Genomic DNA, 20,822 nt, shown 5'->3' with positions numbered 1-20,822 from the left:
TCCTTTGATTTGACCAAATCGGACAATGCAGGCGGCCAAGAAATAGACAGTTTCTTAAGTTCTTTTCTGAAATGAACCCTCTCCTTCGTTAGATTTTTGCACGACAGAAGAAGATGCATAGGATCTTCTTCATTGGTTCCACATATACACAGCGAACTACTGGCAAGTTTCATTCTCGCGAGATAACTTTGAAAATTCCCATGCCCAGTAATAAATTGGGTCAGATGGAAATTTGTGGAGAAATGGTAACACTTCCTTCTCGCCGGAATCGAAGGGAAGAATTTCTTTACCGGCCTGGCATTTTTGGAACTGACATACTCTGTGTTCCACTGATGGATTGATTTGTGTCGATACACATATTTATAGTGAGATTTTGGGACTTTCACATTTTCTATGACATTAAGAAGTGTAGCAGACCGTGCGAGATCATCTGCCCTCTCATTCCCAGTGATGCCACAGTGACTTCGAACATGTGTGAAATCGATTATATATTTTTTCTTTTTAAGATCATTTATAAGACATTGTGTCTCCACCACAAGTTTTTCTGTAGAATTTATATCTTGTAGACTTTGCAAAGAAGAGAGAGAATCTGAACATATCAGCGCGCTATTATTATCGTTTCCAACACAAAATGAAATCCACTTGGTGGCAAGATTCAAGCAGAGGAGCTCGGCTTGAAAAACAGAACAGTTATTTTCTAATCTGAATTGGCGAAACAGGAGCTCATTCTCTTGCTTATAAGCAACGTAAGCGAGACCCACTTTGCCATCAATTTTACTGCCATCAGTGTAACAGATGAGATCGTACTTAGGAAAAGACTCTTCATTGTAATTTACAAGTGCGATAGCAGCTCGTGTCGCTGGGTGCGGAAGAGATGAAAAAGGTAATGAACGGATTGAAGACATAAAAATACACTAATTTTTTCCCCCTCTAAAATGCACTGATTTTTGGGGGTCAGCTTATACATGAGTATATATGGTACTTTATGATAAGAACATTTTTATGTATGTGATGGTACAATCGATCGATTTCAACCATAGAGAAGCAAGCTCTACATTCTAATCAGTTTTCTAAAACCAAATTGTAAAAATTAGAAAACATGCATGCTCTAGTTGAGATATAGTTCCAGGATTTTTTTTTTTTTAAATTATTTTCATCAAAATTTGATTTCTTTTTTAGGGTGTTTTTATATTAAGAAATTGTATTGGTTTTTTTTTTAGATAATATTTGAAGCTACAACTGGAAATCAAAAATCTACTAAAGCCTACATCGCTATAGATGATGTTAGAATACGAAAAAATGAGAAATGTCAACTTTCTCCATCAAATGCTGATCCTAGAGATGATGGTACTATCTCATTTACTATGCTCTTCAATATATATTTAAAGGGTATTCATAATTAAAGTTCCTCTGTTCTGAACTGTTTAGGGCCTTAAGGAAATTCTGCAACTTTAGTAATGTCAATAAATTTATTGGGAGAATTTTTAAAGCCAGAAAATCTCTGAAGAGCTTTTGATGTGGAATCACAGTGCTTGCAAGAGAGTTTTTTGTAAACTTGACATCATATTATTTAGTAAAGAAATGAGAATGGAAATGGTTCTGCTGGAGATGTTCACTGGTACTGTGCTTGTGCAGTCTGGTCACATGTTTGCAAAAAATTAACATGTGCACTACAATTTGCATAGAAAAAAGAACAAAATACTATAGTTTTAAATGTAGGAATCTATTTATTTTGCTCTCATTTTCTTTCCCATCCCATCATAAAAAACAGATTTTGGTTTGAGCACAAATAGCAATATGCAACAGTTGTTATATGCATGCTGTTCACCAATGGTGAGCATATGCTTCTGTATTATATTAGAGTTATTCTGTTACATGTAAGAAAATTGTGTGTGTGTGTGTGTTTCATGATTTCTTTTAAATTTAGCACAACGAAAGATTCAGTGCTCCTTCAACAACTTTAATTTCTGCTACTGGAAGCAAAAGAATGATACATCAGATTCTGCAATGTGGCAGCTTGGAAATGCCACTTCTCTTGAGAGCACCGGTCCATTGACACCATATGGAGGAAAAGGTAATCAGAAATATGTATTCAGAATGTATAAACTTTCAGTGCATTGATAAATAATTAAATATGTAACTAAACAATCTATATAATTTGCATGTAACTGTCTTTAATGTATTTTCAGGACATTATATTTTTGTTTCATCATATGAAAGCAAAGACCAAAGCCAGAAAGTGGCCACTTTACAGTCTCCACTGATTCCTTCATTTTACCCAGATCCTGCATGTTTTGGTTTTTATTACTACATGTTTGGTGCTCATGTTGGTGAACTTCGTGTTGTTCTTGTGGCCATGAAAAATTCGAACAATATACTTGGCAGGCAAGTTATTTGGAGACGGAAAGGTACTCAGCCAGACAAATGGATTAATTTTCAGGATTCCTTGAATGTAACCGAAGGAAATTATAAGGTAACTCAAATCTAAATTGAAATATTAGATGCACTTATACAAATACAAATACAAATACAAATCCACAACAGGCAAAATGCCCAACGAGGTGGCTGACACTTATTTTATTTGGTGTTTTTTTAGTTAGTTTTTTTCAAGTTTAGTTAGTTTTGTTGCTTGTGCACATAATTATACTCTACTACAGACAGAAAGACATAACCGCTGACTGCCCAGAGAGACCAATACTCTACTACAGTGGTTCTCAACCTTTTTTGACTCACTGAGCACTTTCTGAATTTCAATTGGACTGATATGATATGGTCTAATATCCTATGGTTAAAAATGCTAAGTATAATTTATTTAATTATAGATTGAAATCGAAGTTGATGGAGGATCTGGCTTTGCTGGTCATATCGCAGTGGATGAAATATCGATGAGAATAGGTCGTTGCTCAGACGAAGGTGAGTATAGGCATTTTAAATTTTTGTGTTACATACTTTCTCTTCAAAATACTTTAATAAAATAAAAATAAAAATATTTTTTATGTTGAACAATTTTCTTTAATTGCGGTTTTCAGCAAAAAATGTGAATATGTGCATAAATTGGAAAAAAATTAGTATGTATTTATATGAAAACTAAGGGGGAGGGGGGCTCTGCCCCCCTGCCACCTTCGGCGGCCAACCCCCCCCCCCTCCCCACACTTCTCTTCACAACATATCTTGTTTATTTCGTCCCACTTCATCGTGCTATGGAAAGAGACGTGTGAAAGCACCAGCTTACTGAAGAAGCGAATTTTAATAAAAATAATGATAAAGCAACAAAAAACAAATGAAATTCATCAAGCGCCCCCAGAAACTGGGGCCCCAGATTCAATTCGCTGAATTTTAGTGGGGCCCACACTGGATATATCTCGGGCTACCGATGTGTTGCAAATTTTACAATGTTAAACAACAAAAATCAATTAGATACATCCAGGGGCCCCGAATTAGAACCTATCAACATTCCCACGGGGCACTGACCTGGAAGCTTGTCGGACACACCCCTGTAAGGGGCCACGTAAATTTTTCATTTTTTTCAATTTTGCAACGAATAAAATCCAGGCCCCACATCCAGTAGCGGGAACACAATACGCAGATTTTTAGTGGGGAGTACAGACTGGATTTATCTCGGTCTTCTGCTGTTGCAAATTGTATAATGTTAAAAAACAAAAAGAATCAGATTCATCCGGAGCCCCAAAATGAAACCTGTAAACATGGGGCCCCCGATATGGAAGTTTGTCAGTCATCCCCCACTGCGAGTGCCATGAAAAATTTTGATTTGTATTCGTTTTAACAATGAATAAAAGCTAGGGCCCCCAATCAGTTGCCCGTTGTATTCGCATACTTTTAGTGGGGGCCCCAGACTGTCTTTATCTTGGGCATCCGCTGTTGCAAATTCTGCAACAGAAAATAATGAGATTCATCCAGGGCCCCCAAAATGAAACATGTAAACATGGGGGCCCCCGACTTGGAAGCTTGTCGGTCATCCCCCGGTGCGATTGCCGTCAAACATTTTCATTTGTATTCGTTTTACCAACGAATAAAATCCAGGGCCCCCAACCAATTCGCATACTTTTAGTGGGGCCCCAGACTGGCTTGATCTCGGACATCCGCTGTTGCAAATTCTACAACAGAAAAGAATGATATTCATCCAGGGCCCCAAAATGAAACCTATAAACATGGGGGCCCCGACTTGGAAGCTTGTCGGTCATCCCCCGATGCGAATGCCATCAAAAATTTTCATTGGTATTCGTTTTACCAACGAATAAAATCCAGGACCACCCACGCAACTACCCATGACCGAATTCGCAAATTTTTTGGAGCCCCCATACTGGATATATCTTGTGCTTCCGCTATCGCAAATTTTTCAACGTTAAAGCAGCAAGGAAACAATGAGATCAATCAAGGGCCGCTGGAAATGAAAACTTTTAACTTTCCCATGAAGGTATACGTACAATCCCCCCCGGGTACCCCAACCCTGTGTGTTGGGAGCACTGTTGTTATATGTATATTATACATATACGTACCTCTCGGCATGACCCCCCTCCCCCCACAAGGGCAGGGCTGACAGGACCAGAACGATTCTTATAACTTTTTGATTTTTCACACTATAAATTAACCACAGAGGGGCCCTGAAAAGCTGGTTTGAGGGCTCGCCATCTAAATGCCAGCCTAAGGGCCCTGCTGTAGGATATGGGAGCCTTTCGGTACATGCACATAACATGGTCCCGATGAGTCAAATGGGTCCCAATATGTGCTAGAGTTAAATGAATACTTGACCCAAAATTGTAACCGATTTCCGTAACACAAAAACGTAACAGATTTCCGTCACTCAAAAACTTCACCCACTTCCATCACTCGGTTGCTTAGCAACAGGCCCTTTTCGAGTTTGTGATTTTATATTATAGAGTAGATATGTATTTATATGTTACTGCCAAAGCGCCCAAAGTTGGCCAATTTGCGATGGGGCCAGCTCAGTTGACCCGGCCAATGTCCTAAATTCGAGCTTTCGCTGACCTCTATATATGGATCACTAAGATATTGATATTCAGATTCCTTTGATTGTTAGGGTTCCCATAGCTAACCATGGTTAATTATGTCTAATTATCAATGAATATAATTATCACACAAAAAAAAATTCCGAAGTTGCAATGGCTCCGAATCATAGGGACTGATATAGGGATCAGTATATAGAGGCAGACAAAAGCCAGAATTTCGGACATTGGTCGGGTCAAGTGGGCTGACCCTGTCATGAATTGGCCAATTTCGGGCTTTGGCAGTACCATTTATGTGTATTTATATGTCCAAAATCGCTTACTTGAATCATTTTTAAGTCTAATTGAAAGGAAAACTAATTTTTTGTAACCACTAATCAAATACAGTTGTTGCTCATTTTTACTAACTCAAATGGACTGAGGGAAAAATTAGTTTGTAAGATTGAAAGTTTATAAATGTAAAGACATTTGTGGCGTCGCCGCCGACGTGTGGGAAAAGAAAGCCACTTCCTCAGAGCGAGGATTGATGTACGCGCTCAAAGCGCCATCAGGTGATTATTCTAGTTATTGCGCAGTTCGTTTCTCGTCATGTATATAGGATGTTGTGTGAAATAAAGTCCGTCCCTTGTGTAAGATATGTCTCTGTAACTACACGCAACCGATGCATCTCATAATTCCCGATATTGGTGACCTTGGAAAGTCTGATCATCAGTTGAGACATTATATCTAAAAAAAGAAACAGCGGACGCATCTCAACGGAAACAACACGTGCTGTTGAACATTCTCGCCCACGCAAAAGCGAAAGCATGGCGGACGTGGCAGCGGTAAAGATACCACCGTACAATTTCGCCGATCCTACACTGTGGTTCTTGATGTGCGAATCAACTTTCGAACTGGGGATTCCGAAACCGGTAACGGACAGTCGCACAAAATTCAACTACATAGTGGCCCATCTACCACCGGAAGCAGCTTCCGTCATCCGCGATGTCATCACGAATCCAACGGCAACAGATCCCTACGGACACGTTAAATCGGAATTAATCAAGCGCAGTGGTGAATCGTCACAGCAAGAGATACGGAAACTTCTCACTGGGGAGCAACTCGGTGATCGTCGTCCAAGTGAACTTTTGCGCGTCATGCGGCGTCGCGCGGAATCACACAGCGTTCCGGACGAGCTCATGTTGGAACTGTTTCTTCAGCATTTGCCAACATCTGTGCAATCTATCCTGGCTGCAGTCACACCACTAACGTTGGACAAAGCGGCCGAAATCGCCGATCGCGTCATGGACGTAGCACCACAAGCGGTAAGTGCCTGTTCTAACTCTTCCGCGAATTCCATCGAGGAACGTTTGTTGTCGGAAATCGAAAAGCTCCATGTGCGAATCGACGAGATTTCCCGAGGGCGAAGTCGTAGCCCGTACCGAAATCGCTACCCGCGACAGCGTAGCAGATCGAAAAATCGCGACGAGTGTTGGTATCATCGACGATTCGGCACCGATGCCAAGAAATGTGTCTCTCCCTGCAAATATTCGGGAAACGAACTCAGCAAAGAGTAGAGGCGACTTGCTCTTTGCCATCTACGTCACGTCGCCTGTTTGTGAAAGACATGAAAACGAATCTATCTTTCCTCGTTGATACGGGCAGTGATGTTTCGATCTTGCCGGCAAGCCTTTCTCAGCGCAAACAACGGCCTGTTCAAGCGTTCGCAGCCGCGAATTCATCATCCATCGAGGTGTACGGCCAACGTATTCTTTCCGTGGATTTCGGCTTGAGACGAAATTTTTCCTGGCCATTTTACATCGCCAATGTGTCAACTCCTATACTGGGTGCGGACTTCCTTCATTATTTCGACTTAGTCCCGGACCTTCGCAACAAGTTCCTACGTGACTTGAAAACGAAATTGAAACGTCCCGGACGCGTCTCAAACGCAACGTGCATTCATTCGGTGAAAACGATTACCGGTGACTCGGCGTATCACAAGCTGATTTCTGAATTCCCGGAGATCACTAAACTTCCTAATCCAAATGCACCAGTAAAGCACAACACCATCCATCATATATCCACAAAAGGACCGCCTGTGGTGGCGAAACCTCGTAGGTTAGCTCCAGACAGATTAAAAATAGCGAAATCGGAATTTCACAACATGCTGCAACTGGGGCATTTGAGACCTTCGAGGAGTAATTACGCCTCACCACTTCATATGGTACCAAAAAAGGGTACCTTGGAATTTCGACCGGTCGGAGATTTCCGTGCTTTAAATGCACAAACGTTAAAAGACAAATATCCCATTCCTTGCATTGCTGATTTCACTGCTGAACTACATGGTACTAAAATTTTCAGCCATGTGGATCTCATAAAAGCCTATCATCAGATCCCAATAAATCCTGATGACATCCACAAAACAGCAATATGCACACCTTTCGGATTGTTTGAGAGCACCAGGATGCAATTCGGATTGTGCAACGCTTCTGCAACCTTCCAGCGATTCATCGATGAAGTGACCAGAGGACTTCCTGGAGTTTACGCATTCGTCGACGACATCCTGATTGCATCAAAAGATCCTGATGAACACATCCATCATCTCAAGACTCTCTTCAACAGACTTCAAGAATATGGACTCTGCGTCAACGTCTCCAAGTGCAACTTCGGTAAAGAAACCATCGACTTCCTTGGATTCCGGCTATCTACAAGCGGCATCGAACCTCTGCCAGATCGAGTTCAGTGTATCTTGGATTATCCACAGCCAACGACCTTGACACAACTTCGAAGATTTCTCGGTATGTACAATTTTTATCGACGTTTCATTCCGAAAGCTGCCGATTTGTTACATCCGTTAATAAAATTTCTCGAAGGTCATAAAAATAAAAAATCACCTCGTTCTGCTCGTGCCAACGACCAACTCGCGTGGACCGATGAAGCAACAAAGTCGTTCACTTTGGCCAAAGATGCCATGGCAAATGCCACACTCCTGAGACATCCACTACCTGGAGCTAAATTAAGTGTTTGGGTAGATGCTTCAGATGTCGCAGTGGGTGGTGCTCTCATGCAATTAGCCGACAAATGGGAACCCATCGCATTCTTCTCTATGAAATTGTCCAAAAGTCAAAACAAATGGTCCGCATACGACCGAGAACTATTTGCAATTTATTCATCTATAAAAAAATTCAAGCATATGCTCGAAGGCAGGGAGTTCATTATCTACACAGATCAGAGGCCCCTAATTTATGCCTTCAAGCAAAATCCAAACAAATGTTCGCCGCGACAGCTTCGTCATTTGGACTTGATATCCCAGTATTCAACCGATATCCGTCACGTCCAAGGCTCTCAAAATTATGTCGCAGATGCACTGTCAAGAATCGAAATCGACGCAATAACTGGTTCTAAGGACATTAATTTCAAAGAATTCGGGGAATTTCAATCAAGCGACCCGGAACTGAAAGAAATTTTGAAGGGTAACAACACATCTCTACAGCTGGAACTGAAGCCATGTCATCTAACAGATGGTGAATTATGGTGTGACATTTCAACTGGCTCACCCAGACCTTTCGTTCCAAACTCGTATCGAAAGCTGATTTTTGACCACCTTCACAATCTATCGCATCCCGGAATCGCTGTAACAAAAAACCTCATTTGCTCACGATATGTGTGGCCAAACATGAACAAAAACATCACAGCTTGGGTACGCTGCTGCCAATCATGCCAGCGATCGAAAATCCAGAGGCACACAAAAGCACCTCTGAGCACCTTCGCACTTCCCGACGCTCGTTTTTCACATGTGCACATTGACATTATAGGCCCTTATCCACCATCAAACGGGAACATCTACTGTCTTACCATGATAGACAGATTTACAAGATGGCCCGAAGTAACACCGATACCGGACATACGCGCCGAAACCATCTGCAAAGCATTCTTTGATTCATGGATCAGTCGTTTTGGGTGTCCCTCAACAGTGACCACAGATCGTGGAACTCAATTTGAATCTCATCTCTTCCAGCAGCTCGCAGCACTACTAGGAACAGATCGCATACGAACCACTGCATATCATCCAATTGCCAATGGTCTGGTCGAGCGATTTCATCGCACCCTAAAAAGTGCCATCATTGCTCACGACAATACCAAATGGTCAGAATCGCTTCCGATAGTCCTCCTGGGTCTACGATCCGCTTTCAAGGAGGATCTTCAAGCTACCTGTGCCGAACTGGTGTATGGAACCACTATTAGATTGCCATCTGACCTACTTTCAGATGAGGTGTCCAAATCTACACCAGACGCTACCTATGCATCAATGCTGTCTTCGCTCATGAGGAGTTTATCACCCGTATCTCCATCTCATAAGAATACTTTCAAGATTTATGTTCATCCTTCCTTAAAATCTTGTTCTCATGTGTTCTTACGCGTAGACAAAGTTCGACCTGCATTAAGCGCACCCTACAATGGACCATATCCTGTAGTGCGAAGGACCGACAAAGTTTTTGTAATCAAAGTAAATGGTAAATCTATCTCAGTGTCTATTGACAGAGTCAAACCTGCATTCACCATGGATGACAGAGAACCACCTGCAGTCACCGAACTACCAAATGAGATCAGTTCTAAACAGGACTCCAAAAGTCCAGTGTCAACGACAGAAAAAACAGTAACAACTCGTTATGGACGAAGAGTTCATTTTCCAGAACGATTTGTTTCGTATTTTTGATTGCATATGTTTTACACCCATTTATATTCTTGTGTTATGCCTTTACATTTTCGCATATGTGTACATATTATTTTCGCATTTCTCGCATAAGTGTTAATTTACATTATTTATTTTTTCAAATCATTGCAAACATGTTAACATCGTATATATTCGTATTTTTCATTCGTCTTAGCAAAATATTGAATTCTCAGCTGTCGCAAGTATTTATACACACATGCACATTGGTTATTATTTGTTATAATTTTGTATCATCAATATGTGAATGTCAATCTTGTATTTCCTACATTAGCGTTCGCTCGCTCACTGGGGGGATAGTCTGTGGCGTCGCCGCCGACGTGTGGGAAAAGAAAGCCACTTCCTCAGAGCGAGGATTGATGTACGCGCTCAAAGCGCCATCAGGTGATTATTCTAGTTATTGCGCAGTTCGTTTCTCGTCATGTATATAGGATGTTGTGTGAAATAAAGTCCGTCCCTTGTGTAAGATATGTCTCTGTAACTACACGCAACCGATGCATCTCATAATTCCCGATACATTCAAATAAAGTGCAGTCCTATTGTTTGGGACCAGAGGACTAGTTTGTAAAAACGTGTGAGATTGTATATTGCAGGTTTGTAAAATCAAGCAGCGACTGTAAAACAAAACAAAAAAAAACTTTTTAAAACTGATATAAAGTGTTGGTTTTTTTATTAATTAATTAATCACTTATTTATTTATATAATTAAATCATGAAAAGCTACTCATGAAGTTCCTCTCACACTGTGATGCAAATATTCATACTCTAAACATAAACACAGAAATACATACTCTAAACATAAACACAGAAATACATACAATGTAACACAAAATCATACAACATTAAACAAAATACATATAGCATAGCACAGTAACACAAAATACATATAGCATAGCACAGTAACACAAAATACATATAGCATAGCACAGTAACACAAAATACATATAGCATAGCACAGTAACACAAAATACATATAGCATAGCACAGTAACACAAAATACATATAGCATAGCACAGTAACACAAAATACATATAGCATAGCACAGTAACACAAAATACATATAGCATAGCACAGTAACACAAAATACATACTCCCAACGTAGAAACAAAAATGCAATACATACAATGCAGAAATATAAGTGGGAAAGAAAAATAATAAAAATATTGGTACTTGTACAAGGAAAAAAATCTGTAAATAATCACAAGAAATATATAGTATATTGCAATTATCACAGAACAGATATTAATTGTCAGGAATGGCGATATGTCAAAAAGTAGATAGATTCTTACAAAACAATAAATATGTAGGAGACAGGACTAGGTTTGATGGTAGGCTATTGTTGCGGATAATTTTCCACAAGACTTCGAGGTTGCAAAACAAGAAGCGGTTCGACGGACAAACACAGATTTATTTACAGAACAGCAATTTACACGTATTTACAAGCTAACCAGAGAGCTAACAACTTTCTCGCAAAGTTTAAACACGACTGACAGAATCTCCTTGTGCCTCTCTCAGCTTTTTCTAAGCCTGTCTAGCCTCCCTCAGTCTGCCATCTTGTGAGCGCCACGGTGTTTATAACCCGGATAGAAACTTAAACTAACCCGGATAGAGAAAAAGAACATTCCACAACATTCTATTTCACAGTTTCCTAGTCGGCGGCGCTACCGTATGGAGGGGCGGGACTTTCTAGATTTTTCTCTACATGCCCCGCCAGTTCTCCGTCAATTGCATGTCGCTGCGCTTAGACCAAAACCAGTATCGACTGATTTCGACATTTTGAGCGCCATCGAACGAACGCACCATCTATCGTCGAAAGTTCGTAACACTATTTTGCAAATTCTACCCCTTCAGGCAGTTTTTTCTTGCAAAAAGGGATGTTTATATGCAGTGAATGGCTTCTGGCCAAGAGTTTGTCAGTTGTATTATCTCTGAGAAGCAGGAAGTATATATGTGTGAGATAATAAATTATTTTGTACATGTGAGACTATAAATTAGTTTTTACATGTGAGACCATAAATTATTTTTTACATGCGAGACTATAAATTAGTTTTTACATGTGAGACCATAAATTATTTTTTACATGCGAGACCTTAAATTATTTTTTACATGTGAGACCATAAATTATTTTATACATGGTGTGTAAGTCAATAACTTACATAATAACAATAACTAAATACAGTAAAACCTGTCTTTAACGGAACCTGTATTAAGCAGAAACCTGTCTTCAACGGAAAAATAAAATCCTGGTTTTTGATTTCAATGCTAAAATACATATTAAAAAACCTGGATTGAACGGAAACTGTCTAACGCAGAAACAGAAAGGAAAATTCTATGCTCTTAATGGAAAATTTCATACAAAAACTACAAATGTTTCCCAAACCATAATAGGCCACGGGAATCACACAAAATGTTGAAGTGCTCTACCGAAAATTTTTTTTGCAATCTCTGCTCGCCAATGTGAGTTCTGCATCATCCACCCTTACATCAGCAAAAACTATTTCTGTACATGATGCTGTGATTTTAATAAGCCATATGTAGTAAGGTAGTTCTTGAAATTGTTACAAAATCTTTTGGAAAAGCAGGCTTTTCTGAGAGAAAAATCAGTGCAATGGTTGAATTTCCAAATGATATATGCATGATTTACAAAATTGCATGCAAGCTGCTTTTTGTGATCGCAGTGCTGAGGATTACACATAAACACAAATGGCAATGTGGAAACTGAACCTGACACATGGCAAACATAGAGACTCACATTGAAAATGTTAGAGAAAGTGAAAAAAAGAAGAGGATGAAGATGAGATGAATGTTGTCATTTTCAGAAGAAAAAACAGTATATAGGGTTTTATACAGTCTAAACAGTATATAGGGTTTTATAGTATATAGTTTTATACAGATGCAGTCAAAACCTTCAGAGAATTGCAGAAATTTTGCTTTATAGCATAATGACTCGGGCATGTTTTGTATGATTTCTGAAACAAAACTTTTTAATGAAAGTCAGACGGCAAAAGGTGTGAACTGCATACAGAAAATCCTGTTATTGATCACTGGAAAAAATAAAAATTAATTTACCGTACGGTTTTGAATTTTTAAATCATTATTTGATGATGCAAAGAGTTAATCTATTTAACGGACTGTGTATATAGTGTAATGTTGAAGTAAATGCAGTATGTATGTATTTTTAATAAATAATGTATCATTATCACAAAAATGAGAAACTTTGCCTGGTATTTGTATAAAATAAAATAAAAATAATGTATCATATCAAGTGATAAATATTTACTAATTAATTATTACATTATTTTTCATTTATTAACTTTATTTTCAATTAATTTATTTCAATTTTTTCGAGGTTGTAACATGATTTTACATATTATATCAATTGAACGTCTATTAAGCGGAAACCAGTGTTCAACGGAAAAACATCTCGGTTCCTTGTGATTCCAGTGAAGACAAGTGTTACTGTATTACATTGATAGATTTTGTTTATGATCTCAAATGTATATTTTTATAACAGAAATTGTACCTTATAAATTTTGTACAATTTTTTATTCTTATATACAGGATATGTTTGCGATTTTGAAAGCAGCACTTGTGGTTGGAATGTAGAAGTAACCAAACCCAAAGGAGCCTTCTATTGGTTCAGGGGAGCAAACCTTACTAAAGGACCAAACACTGATCATACTACATTAACAAATGCAGGTGTGATATATTTTGGTATTTCAAGTGCACATTTTGTATTAAGTGCATATTTTTGCATTTATAAGTTCATATTTGCATATTTTTAGAGCATATTTTGCCATTTTTTTAGTGCATATAATCCTGTCTCTAATTATTAGAGTTCCAAGAAATACTGAGAAGAAACGTTTCTGGGATTAAGTTTTTAGTGTTCAAAGGCAAATGGCAGCACTACCACATAACAAGCATTACACAGAAACAAACATCATGCCAGGTTTCACTACACGTACACACACATTCCAATATGTACCAATTCGTTAGAGATTCCGCAGAGGAATATGGACGAGGTACATGTGTGGTTTAGCAGTTGTAGTAGTGTTCAAAGGCAACTCTTGGCTCAAAGTCATATTAATTGACAAAAATATTCCCAGCTTCAGTGAGGAATTTGTCCAGGACTGTTTTTTTTATCCTTCTTTGAGCATTTCATTTCATTTTCATTTCATTCCGTTCACCGCCCAGGCTCTATCGACCATTGACCTTCTTTGAGCAACACTTCATAATATCCTTCAGGCAGGACTGCAAATTCAAACATGTGATATGTTGAGTTGGAGCTGGCCACCGAATAATCATCTGGCTCCAAGAAAAGAGAAGGGGCCCCTCATCATCATGCTTGCACATATATTAGTTAGTTCTTTGGTGGTGGACTTGGTCTGCTTGTTGGAGACCGGACTGCTTCTGGCGAAGTCCTCACTGACTAGAAGTTTTCCAGAGTTTTTTTCAAAGTCGGGAGATCCACTCTGCAAGTCTGCCAAACTGGACTTGGAAAAGTTTTTCGGGTTGACATATGTGGTTTTTTCCAAGTTTCTTGGCAAATCATTAGATTCAGTGAAGTTCATAGATCCTTTATGTGCGGTCTTGTCTTAGAAAAATTTCCACTGATGACTGGATTTAGGACTTTGCTTTCTTCATGGTTGAGAAACTTAAGCACTTTGCGATACATATGAGGTGTTGGTGATCTTTACCCTGCAATTTTCAAACATGGTAAACTTAGTCTTTTCCTGAGATTTCTCTGATTGGGGTTTTTTAATCCTGGAGCTGATGTCAGTTTCTCACAGCTCAGCCAAATCTTTTTTACATGCCTTGTAATATTTTTCAGTGAATGTTAATGCTCTAACTAGAGTGAAGAATGCTACTTCATAAAATACTAGCTTGCTTGTCGCGCATTGCTGCGATCTCAGAAGAAAGGAAATTAAAAAAAATGAAGGCAAGGAAAAACAAAAAACTGCCAGAGACTTTTGCGGGAGTGTACTCAACAACTTCCCAAAGTTTCATGGCGATCGGATGAATGATATAGTAATACATAAAGGACAAACAGACATACATTCGTTTTTATATATACAGTGGGTCCCCGTAATCGCTGTTTTTTTTTTCCTTTATTGAAATTTTTTTTTTTTGACAACACTCAGCAATCGTTATTCATGTGTTTTGCTTACAAAGTTTGAGTTGTGCTTGTTTAGGATGGCTTGTTCTAGTGCTACTGATACTGCTTTGAAAAGGTAAATAAAAGTGAAAACTTGACAAAAAAAATTGGATATAGTATTGACTATACTTGACGAAAGTAAGTCAATAATTGCTGTGGTCCGCCATTACGGAATCAACGAATCTAAGTGAGATATATCAAGGAAAAGGAATCTGAAATTCGTTTAGCACCCGTGGCAGTAGAAACTATGCAGCGCCTACAGGATCTATGTGTTTCTCGTACAGAAAATGCTGTTTTTTGTGGGTACAAGACTGCTACAAAAAGGTATTCCAATTAATTGTAATATTATAACAGAAAAAGCAAAAAATTTTACTCTTCTATGAGGAATGGGCTGGTGAAACGTCTATTTCATCAGAATTTTATGCAAGTTAAGGTTGGTTTCATAGGTTTAAGAAACTATTCGGATCACGCAATGTAAAAGTCACTGGCGACCAAGCCTCTGCCGACCAGGAGGCAGCTAGAAAATTTTCAGACTTGTAGAAAAGTATTGAAGAGAAGGGTTATGTGCACCTCAGCAGGTTTTTAACGCTGACGAAACTACACTATTTTGGAAGAAAATGCCGTAAAGAAGTTAAGTAAGAGAAAAAAAATCGAGCTCATGGTTTTAAGGCAAGTAGAGATAGACTTACTATGTTGTTGTTTTGCGCAAATGCATATGGGTACATGATAAAGCCTACCGTCATTTTCAAATCTGCAAATCCACGAGCATTGAAGGGAAAGGATAAATCAAAGCTCCCAGTATTTTGGACGAACAATGACGAAAACACTTTTCCTGGATTGGTTTAAACGGTGTTTCGTTCCGGATGTTAGGATGTACCTTGGGGGTGAATACGTGCTATTCAAAGTTCTTTTCATACTGGATTGACCGAGGACGAATTAATGCAGCTGACTGGTTCTGAAACTGAAGCGATACCAGATGAAGAAGATCAAGATAGAGATGTCGAAGACAAGTTCACTACAAGTAACATAGCGGAAGGGCTTCGCTAGCTCAAATAAGCAACAGATTATTTTCATAACATAGATCCCTACATTTTACGTTCTTCACATGTAGAAAAATTAGTAGAGAAATCCTTGTCAACATATTCCAACATACTTGATGATACGACAAACAGAAAAATCACAATGTTTCAGAAAACATTGCCAACAATCACTGCACCCTCTTTTACATTCCCTTCTACCTCTGCGTCACCCTGCTCTTTCTCGTGATATTTAGTAAGGGGTGCAGAGATATACAAAGAAAAACCTATGGTTTCGGTTATTCGCGGATTTTCGTATTCGCGGTCACCCTTGGAACGTAATCCCCACAAATATGGGGGGCCGACTGTATATAGATTTAAAGTTTATCAAACAAAAAGAAAATAATATTAATAATTTGATATTTTGAAATTTGTTTTTCTGAAATTCATGCAATGCTTTTCTAGTTTGCTTTTTTTTCAAACTGAATATTTTTACCAATAGACAACAGCACATTAGTTTTGAATTTTTATGGAAAGACTTGGTTAAAAAAAAATTTTCAGGGATATTTTGTTCATCGAGGTTATCACTGACCTCTGATGATTGCGCAAGAAAATCTGCTATGGCTACTTTCATAACTCTCACAGTATGTTTCTGAAATCAATCGTGTGAACTGCGTATTTAAAGAGGTTTTGTGTTTGTGCGAGATGAAAATGCAGATTGTTTTTCAAATCAGAAATTATTTTTTTTCTACATTAGCCACAGTTTTGTCATTCAAAACTAATGTAAAAAATATAATTGTTTTTTTTATCTTGTCACAAGCCTCACAAAATCACATCATGGGCCGCATGCTGCCCCCTCATCTATACCATTCTGCAGGGTTGGTAAAAAAACCAGTTTTTTTGAAAAAAAACAAAAAACCGGGTTTTTTTGGTTTAACTCTTTAACGCCGAGATAGAAAACCTGGGAGGGTCGTGAAAATACCAAGTTTTTTGTGTTCGAAGTGGACTCGTCCAAATTTCGGCCACTTTCCCTCTTCCCACCCTTTCTCTATCAGTTTCTATTCATGCCACCCTTTGCATTGACGTTCACCCTTTCATTTCAATGGATTTTTGGGAGATAATTTGTCTTTTTTTTTCTTCTGAAAACACCCCCTTTCCTCACAGTATTATCTCTTTGTAAAATGCATTGAGTACCCTTAGTCCATTCTCAAGGAACATTCTAGTACATCAGCTTTTAAAATCCCATTGATAGGGCGTTGCAGTTGTCTTTTCCGTTCGCGCCTCTGAAAAGAGCTTTCATCTTCTTCCCCGTTGGTGACAAAATCCACCAAAACATACCCATACCCCCTAGCTGGGCCGACTTGAGGCGGTTGTGGGCATTAACCTACTCGGCCGACTTCGGGCGATCTGGGCATTATAGAGTTAAACCGGTTTTTTGTTTTAAATAGTATTAACATTAAAAACAATAAAATTTCTGAAAAATCATTCAAACTTCTAATAATTAATTAAAATAAAATGTTTATTAATGTAATTAACACTATTCCCATACTAATTAATCTTGCATTTTAACAAAAACCAACCTTTTGCAATTTAATTATTTTTTGCTTAATTCAATGGATTACTGTGTGTTTGAAAATTCTTTTAATGTTATTAATCATATAATATATAAAGGTTTTTCTCCAGTTACTTTCAGTATACTTAATTAGGAAGATATTTTGCAAAAAGTAATAAAAATTAGGTGAATATAATGAAGCATAAATAATGCAGATTAATTAGCAATGATTTACGATATACAGGGTGATTATAACTAAGGTTCTGATTTCAAAACACTGTAAAAAAAGAAGGATTGTCAGAATGACTTGAAAATTGACATGAATATTCCTGAAAAAATGCAATTTTATTTAATAAATGGGAAAAAATACTTGAAAATGTAAAATTAATGACATCATCCAACATGTGGGAAATTTGTTCGCAGTATGGAAACAATAGCCAGTCATGGCAAAATGATAACTTTCATAATTCACGGAACTATTTCATAATTCATGGAAACATCACAAAAAAGGAAGTAATTGAAAAATAACTACAACTTACTTAAGAAATGTTAAATATGTTGTCCACCGTGTTCTGGCTATGAGGTTGAAAGCACAAAAATTCTTGTTCAACAACAGATCGGAGTATGCCATAGTCATGATGTGGATGTGCTTGCAATTCAGCTTTATTAAATTAAACGTGAGTAGTATATACATGATCATGTAATAGAGGGCTCCAGATATGAAAATGATCATATTTATGCTTTTGCTTCATTAATTATCATATCTGGACCTTCATTTGTTCATTATTATCTCTTTTAAAAATATACCTTTTAAGTATATACTACTAACGCGTCCCCACATTAATGTTCCTGAGGAACTTTTAACATATAGGGGATGTGCTGGAGATTGCAATTCACCAAAGTTTGCAATCTGACCACTGTTTATAATATTTTGAGGTACCCCACAGTCAGAAGTTTCAAGGATTAAGGTGCATCCTGTCAAAATGGGTCTTCAGCAGCTGCTTTGCTGGTATTGCAATGTGCATCTTGATAGAAGTTCTATCCACACACTGATGCTGTGGAAGTGCCAAAATGATGTGGTTGCACAAAATAGATTATACTGCTGGCTAAGTGCAGCATCATCTACTTGCACATTTTGCACTACTTGCACTTTTTTCCTTTTGCGAAAGAAATTTCCATTGCTTCAGGAGTATCTATGCAAATTTTTAAGTAATTCTGACCAGTAGTTCTTATTGAATAGTTTTGGAATGAAAACTTCAAATTATAATCACCCTGTATATAGCTGATTATTTTTCATAAATCTGTTATTACTATACAGTAGAACGTTGATTAACTGGGCTTAACAGTGAAAGTATAAAAAAAAATTGCTATTGAATATTAAGACTGGGAGAGGAGATGTGCTACTTCTTATGGGGAAAAAAATGAAAATGTATGTGAAGTAATGCAACTATTAGTACATTAGTCTTTGTCCTTTAAAGACAGCTGGTGTCTATTGGATTATAGGACCACCTACCCCTAGCATGATGGTGTCACTACTGTTGCTGCTTCTTTGTGAAGGGAAAAAGAAACCTTGTTAGATAATACACCACTACATTTAGATGTGTGATGCAATCCTTATTCATGAATTTGCTAAAGATATATAGATCATCATAATGTAGCCAAAGGTTAGAAAATGTTGCAAGAATGAGAAATTTTGGCTTTTGTATATAACTTTAAATAACTAAGATACTTCATATGAAAAATATATATATATTCTGGCCACTTTTATGAGACTTTTTGAAAAAAACCACTTATAAAATCTTATGTCATTTAAAAATATACCATCAGAATGTACCCCAAGGATATAAAATGTGGTAAAAATGAAACATTTTGGCTAATAATGAACTAATATGATATTTTTCAAGGAAAAAATGATATTTAGGCCACTTTTATTTGATTTTTTGAAAAAAACCACTTGGTTTTTTACTTGGAAACAACTCTGCCATTCTGCAAAGCATATGAGCACAAGCTTATTTGAAATAAATTGTTTCAGTTACATGCTCAATGGAGTTTATTTGCAATGGCCTATTAGGTCATGTTTTACCAAATTTATCTATAGAAAGATTTGTTTATGAATTTTCTGACAGGATATATATATTTTTATTTCTTCTTTAGGATATACTTTGCAAGCAGTTTCTGAATTTGGGGCGAGTTTAGGAGAAACCACAAATCTAATCAGCCCAGAGTTTAGTAGGTACTGGGGAAAACATTGCTTGACATTCTGGTATTATAGACCTGGTTTTCAAACTGGTAAAATCTCTGTAATGACAAGAAATTCAAAAAAAGAGGAAGTTATAATATGGGCAGCATCAAGTGATGTTGGGAAATTGTGGCATTTTGGTCAAATTACTCTGGACCGAAAAGAGTATTTTCGGGTAAGCCATCTTTTATTTTTTAATTTTTTTAACATATCAAGAATTCTTATCTTGTTTCGTTTTTTTTCAAGTACAAAATTGATTCAAAAGATCTCACTGTATTATACTTTTATAAACCGGTCACCTCATTGTTCACCAAACATTGCTGCAGTGTTTTGTAAGCCATGGGTATACATGGCCAAAAATTTTCTTTATTGTGTTTTCCCTCCTACAAAACATCACATCATTTTTTAATGAATGAAATAAGTTCAGATTCTGACGTTAACTTTTTTGAAAACAACGAAAATCAAAAAATCAAAAAAGTTCATATTAATGATGGTACCATAATTTACCTCATTAAATTATACAGGATTATGTAAAATAAACTAAATCTTTTGCTTCATTTATTACTTAACTGTCATCTTGAGTTTTAAAGGATGTTTGAAATAGGAATTTCATTTACATCCTTATAATTGAAAAACAAATAATTTAATGAGCAGCTCTAAATGATCGGTTAACTTTGATTCTTATATCGTATTTCAACTATTTGCTTGATGTTTCATGAGCATTGTTTGTAGGAGGTGGAAGGGTGAAAATGTTCAAAATGTGGAACTTTATTGAGAATTCACCACAATATTCTCAGAGTATGTGCTGCATTTGGGTTTTTAAATATATATTTCCTAATCATTTTTATAAATGCTTGAAACATTCATACTGATGCTCCACCTATGTTAATTTTGGTTTTAAAAACACAGTTCATAAGAAAATGAAGACAAAACATTAACAAATATTATCATGTAATTTTCACATATCAGTCAATTGAATTGTATTTCAACTATTGAGAAATAAGTTATTTTGAACATTTAGTAACTGTTTCGAAATATGCTTTGAGTCAAACTTGGATTTAATAACCTTAGTTATCATTACACCTAGCATATAACATCAATACAAATTGGTCCTGATAAATTACCATGGAAAATATAATTTATAAACCTCACATGTATACAATTA

At 37.3% G+C, this 20,822-nt stretch overlaps 2 protein-coding genes across 2 annotated transcripts in view; both read left to right on the top strand.

Annotated features, from left to right (window-relative positions):
* The window catches only part of LOC149080912 (MAM and LDL-receptor class A domain-containing protein 1-like), a 168,446-nt gene that overhangs the window by 23,536 nt on the left and 124,088 nt on the right, over positions 1-20,822 (top strand). The window contains exons 12-17 of the mRNA XM_089237599.1: positions 1,221-1,347; positions 1,928-2,074; positions 2,190-2,473; positions 2,823-2,913; positions 13,257-13,394; positions 19,573-19,832. Coding sequence (XP_089093725.1) covers positions 1,221-1,347; positions 1,928-2,074; positions 2,190-2,473; positions 2,823-2,913; positions 13,257-13,394; positions 19,573-19,832 — 1,047 coding nt within the window. The remainder of the gene's footprint in view (positions 1-1,220; positions 1,348-1,927; positions 2,075-2,189; positions 2,474-2,822; positions 2,914-13,256; positions 13,395-19,572; positions 19,833-20,822) is intronic.
* On the top strand, positions 5,464-6,542 carry LOC149080913 (uncharacterized). Its single transcript, XM_089237598.1, has one exon. The coding sequence runs from the start codon at positions 5,792-5,794 to the stop codon at positions 6,539-6,541; it is 750 nt and encodes a 249-aa protein (XP_089093724.1). The 5' UTR covers positions 5,464-5,791; the 3' UTR covers position 6,542.

This window comes from Pholcus phalangioides, unplaced genomic scaffold (assembly GCF_987345545.1).
Source record: "Pholcus phalangioides strain wild (caught in Gottingen) unplaced genomic scaffold, Ppha-v1.0 ptg000010l_1, whole genome shotgun sequence".
Taxonomy (NCBI): Eukaryota; Metazoa; Arthropoda; class Arachnida; order Araneae; family Pholcidae; genus Pholcus; species Pholcus phalangioides.
The sequence above is the reverse complement of the archived record's forward strand: the minus strand, read 5'-3'. Positions and strand labels throughout refer to the sequence as shown.